This window comes from Argentina silus (genome assembly GCF_951799395.1).
Source record: "Argentina silus genome assembly, chromosome: Y".
Lineage (NCBI taxonomy): Eukaryota > Metazoa > Chordata > Actinopteri > Argentiniformes > Argentinidae > Argentina > Argentina silus.
Window position 1 is genome coordinate 1,372,501 of NC_139654.1, and position 5,000 is coordinate 1,377,500.

General features: G+C 45.8%; 1 protein-coding gene across 1 annotated transcript in view; it reads right to left on the reverse strand.

Annotated features, from left to right (window-relative positions):
• Nucleotides 1-5,000, reverse strand: part of LOC310823706 (tripartite motif-containing protein 16-like) — a 31,445-nt gene that overhangs the window by 4,434 nt on the left and 22,011 nt on the right. The window contains exons 8-11 of the mRNA XM_083696560.1: nucleotides 4,928-5,000; nucleotides 4,496-4,591; nucleotides 3,301-3,534; nucleotides 2,982-3,141 (exon numbers count right to left, since the gene is read on the reverse strand). The exon at nucleotides 4,928-5,000 is cut by the window's right edge and continues 295 nt beyond it. Coding sequence (XP_083552686.1) covers nucleotides 2,982-3,141; nucleotides 3,301-3,534; nucleotides 4,496-4,591; nucleotides 4,928-5,000 — 563 coding nt within the window. The remainder of the gene's footprint in view (nucleotides 1-2,981; nucleotides 3,142-3,300; nucleotides 3,535-4,495; nucleotides 4,592-4,927) is intronic.

The following is a 5,000-nucleotide window of genomic DNA, read 5'->3' on the forward strand; positions in this document are numbered from 1 at the left end:
AGGTAGGGAGGGAGAGAGAGGCACGGGGGGAGAGCAAGAGGAGGGAGGGAGGAAAGGGAGGGGAGTGAAAGAAAGAGAGAGAGAGATTGTGACAGAGAGAGAGAGAGAGAGTGAGGGAGGAATGGAGAAGAGGGAGGGAAAGAGGGTGGGATAGAGGGAGGGATAGAGTGAGGGAGGGAGGGAGAGAGGGAGGGATAGAGGGATGAAGGAGGGAGGGAGAGAGGGAGAGAGAGGAGGGAGGGAGGCAGAGAGGAAGGGAGATAGCGAGGGATAGAGGGGGGGAGGGAGAGAGAGGATTAGGGGGGAGAAAGGGAGGGAGGGAGAGAGAGGAGGGAGGGAGGGAGGGAGGGAGGGAGAGAGGGAAAGATAGAGGGAGGGAGGAAGGAGGGAGGGAGAAAGGGAGGGAGGGAGAGAGGGAGGGATAAAGGGAGGAAGGAGGGAGGGTGAGAGGGAGAGAGAGATGGGAGGGAGGGAGAGAGAGAGAGGGGGGGAGAGGAAGGAGGGAGGGAGGGAGGGAGAAAATGAGAGAGAGGAGGCAGAGAGGGATGTATAGAGGGAGGGAGGGAGGGAGAGAGGGAGGGATAGAGGGAAGGAGAGAGGGAGAGAGAGAAGGAAGGGAGGCAGAGAGGGAGGGAGAGAGGGAGGGAGAGTAGTAGAGAGAGGTAGGGAGGGAGGAAGAGAGATGGGATGGAGAAAGGAGAAAGGGAGAGAGAGGTACAGAGGGAGAGAGAGGCACGGAGGGAGAGCAAGGGGAGGGAGGGAGGGAGGAAAGGGAGGGGAGTGAAAGAAAGAGAGAGAGAATGTGACAGAGAGAGAGAGAGGGAGGGAGGGAGAGAAAGAGAGAGCAAGTGAAGGAGGGAGAGAGGGAGGTAGGGAGGGAGAGAAGGAGAAAGAGGGAGGGAGAGAGTAAGGGAGAGAGGTAGAGGGAGGGAGGGAGAGAGAGAAAAAGACAGAGAAAGAGGGAAAGAGAGAGAGAGAGAGAAATTGGATGGGGAGAAGAGGTAGGGAGGGAGAGAAAGAGAGAGAGGGAGGGAGGGAGGGAGGGAGGGAGGGAGGGAGAGAGGGAGAGAGAGAGAGAGAGAGAGGAGAGAGAGAGAGAGAGAGAGAGAGAGAGAGAGAGAAATTGGATGGGGAGAATAGGTAGGGAGGGAGAGAGAGAGAGGGAGGGAGGGAGGGAGAGAGGGAGGGAGAGAGAGAGAGACATGTATCAGTCAAGGGTTGTAAACATGGACAGGTCCCACATTGTTCTGATGGGGGGAAAAGAGAAGGCCTCACTTTGCAGGTTAACCCTTTGGGGACCAGGGGTATTTTCTCCATTTTTACATACATTTTTTCTTTCTCAATTTGAAGGCACTTCCATACAAAATAATACCCAAGTGTTTCATATCAATATTTTCAGGACAAACTCAGCTTTCTTGATTGTGATGAATGTTTACCCCAAGAGCACTGTGTGAAGAGGTAAGTAGGCCTAAACATGAACATTTCGAATCCGTTTTTCAGAAATGTTTCAAATCCCATGTGAAAACATATCTTTACCCATGTGGATGAATTGTTTTGGTGCATGAAATTCATTTATGAAGTCCTGAGCTACACAGAAATGGTATACAATATGAATAAAATACTAGACAGAATATAAAAAAGGACTTCTAATGGATCCTTGTAAACACATCTTCTCTGCTTTCTGTCTCTGTCACTGTCACTGAAATGTTTGTCAGTACCGACAATGCCGACAACACGTGTAGCGAAGAAGATGGACGTGTAAATCGACCAATCACCGACGGTAAAAGGCAGTGTCTTAGCGACTCAAGCAAGGCTTCTACCAAATTCACCAATTACGCAGGGAGGGTGTGTACCAAGCTGTTCTGAGGCTCATAGCTCCGTCTGTGAGTGAGAGGGCATGTCACAGGAGTGCAGAATCGAAAGCTGAGAGTCTACCGATATTTAAACCATGTTTATACGCCGAATTATCACGGAGATATTGATCAAAACATTTTGGAAACCCGTGAAAACGCGGCCGCACGTCAGTAGGGTTAGGGTTAGGGTTACGGGTTGGGGTTGGGGTTAGGATTAGGGGTTAGGGTCTGTTGTTGGTTGGATGTTTTCATTGACGGTTTAGTATTTGGGTTAGGGGTCAGGGTTAGGGTCTGTGGTTGGTTGGATGTTTTCATTGATGGTTTAATAATTGGGTTAGGGGTCAGTGTTAGGGGTTAAGGTCTGTTGTTGGTTGGATGTTTTCATTGAGGGTTTAGTATTTGGGTTAGGGGTCAGGGTTAGGGTCTGTTGTTGGTTGGATGTTTTCATTGAGGGTTTAGTATTTGGGTTAGGGTTAGGGGTTAGGGGTTAGAGAACTCTTGTAAAGAACATGGCAGTCTTGAGTCACAAAAAAACGTGGTAAAGGAATGGCGAAATCAGGCTAGAATTAAGGTCTTAGAATGGCTTTCACAAAGTCCTGACTTAAACCCCATTGAGAACATGGAGTGGAATGTGCTGAATTTAGTTGAACTGCACCGATTCTGTCAAGAGGAGTGGTCAAAGATTCAACCAGAAGCTTGCCAGAACCTTGTGGATGGCTACCAAAAGCGTCTAATTGAGGTGAAAATGGCCAAGGGACATTTAATCAAATATTAGCATTGCTGTATGTATATTTTTGACCCAGCACATTTTGTCACATTTTCAGAAGACCCATAATAAATTCATAAAAGAACCAAACTTCATGAATGTTTTTTGTGTCAAAGAAGTATGTACTCCAATCAATCCATCACAGAAAAATAAGAGTTGTAGAAATGATTGGAAACTCAAGACTGCCATGACATACATGTTCTTTACAAGTGCATGTAAACTTCTGACCACAACTGTAACTGGTCTGAAGTTGAGGTGATGAAAGTTGAGCAGGTAGAGTTTGTAACCCACCTGTAGTTGAGATGTTGGGTTAGGGTTAAGGTTTAACCTTAACCCTAACCCTAACCCTAACCCTAACCCACCTGTAGTTGAGATGTTGGGCCATTCTCCCTTAAGGAGGTCCTCTAGTTTGTCTCTCAGCTCAGACACAGCCTCACTCACACCTCCAAACAACTGAAGAGGACCCTCAATGATGCTGGGGAAGTCTGAACATACACTGGGACTGGAGAGAGACTGATAACTCTGGAGAGAGAGAGACAGAGAGAGAGGCAGAGAGAGACAGAGAGAGAGAGAAACAGAGACAGAGAGAGAAAGAGAAGGAGATAGAGAGAACAGAGGATGAATGAATAACTGAACAGTAATCTTGTTTCAGTATTGCAGATGGAGGGTCAGTGTGGTTACCTGGAGGAAATGGATGGGATCCTCTGTGTGTGAAAGCTGCTCCAGCTCAGCGTCTCTCCTCCTCAGCTCAGCTATCTCCTGCTCCAGTTTCTCCACCAGTCCTTCAGCCTGACTCACCGCTGCCTTCTGCTGGGCTCTGATCAGCTGCTTCACCTCAGACAACCTTCTCTCAATGGAGCGGATCAGCTCCGTGAAGATCCTCTCACTGTCCTCCACTGCTGTCTGTGCAGAGCGCTGTTAGGACACACACACACACACACACACACACACACACACACACACACACACACACACACACACACACACACACACACACACACACACACACACACACACACACACACACACACACACACACACACACACACACACACACACACACACACACACACAAACGTCTTAAGGCAATTGAATCTTATCAGACAGGAAAAAGCCCTGGTTTTGATGGCATACGAGTAGAAGTATATGAAACTTTGGTGAGATACTGAAACATCCATTACTGGCAGGAGAAGTTCCTCCAAAAACAACAAACTATCTGACACACAACAAGAGGGTCTGATCTCGCTATCACTGGTCAGTATAAAGACCCAGTCTATTTAAGGACGGGCCTCTCCCTAAAAGCTTCAATCATTCAAAAACTATACTGTACTTTACCAAACTGGTTGTGTAGCAGATTACTAAAAGAAGCTCACCCTCGATTTAAAAAAGGCCTGTTGGCCTTCATACAGATCACAACATCTCAGTTTTGGGATGTTGAAAATGAAATACTGTGCAAAGTATCACTCTTGTTAAAACAAGGCATACAAAGCTGGTTACAATTTCAATGTTATCCTCCAGAACAATCAGATCAAATATTACAGCAAATAATCAGATTAAATTCAAATATACTATTTACTAATAGTGTGTGTGTGGATGGAGTTGATATATCTTAACACGTACAACAGGAAAAACACCAAATAAACCATAATGGACATCAATGACCATGGAAAATAATAAATAAATGAATAAATAATAATAACATAAATAGGTACCTAGTGATGGAATATATTTGTAATAACTATTAAAATGAATAAAACAAACAAAGTACTTAAGTCCTCTGATGATGGGGGGTAGTGACTGGGCAAAAAGAAGAAAAGAAAGAAAACACACACACACACTCTCACACTCTCACACACACACACACACACACACTCACTGTGAGAGACTCCACAGCCTGTTTGGTCTCCTTCAGTTGCTTCTCTCTCTTCTGGACTCTCTGCTGGACTTCCTGCTGACTCATCCCCAGCTGACGCTGTAGACACACACACATTGTTACTGTATACTACACACTGTTATGATTCCAGAAGAGAGAGAAGCACTGTTACACTGTTATGAGTCATCGTACCTGTGAAAACTTGTCTGATAAGAACCAGATTGTAAAACAAGAACACCAACAACCTTAACCCTCTCCATACACAAACACAGTCATGTGGATCTCTGGAAATATCATTCAATCAGTCAGTGACATTTACTTTTTGATGTTTTACAGACAGAGTCACCAACTAGTAGCTCTGGTTCTTACTTATTACTCATAGTTGTCCTGTATGTGATATTCAGAGTAATACCAGTCTGAAGCTCTTCTTCTTACCTGTTTCTCCGTCCTTTCTGCTGCAGCTGAGACTGTGTCATGGCCTTTATGTTCATCTAAAGAACACAGATAA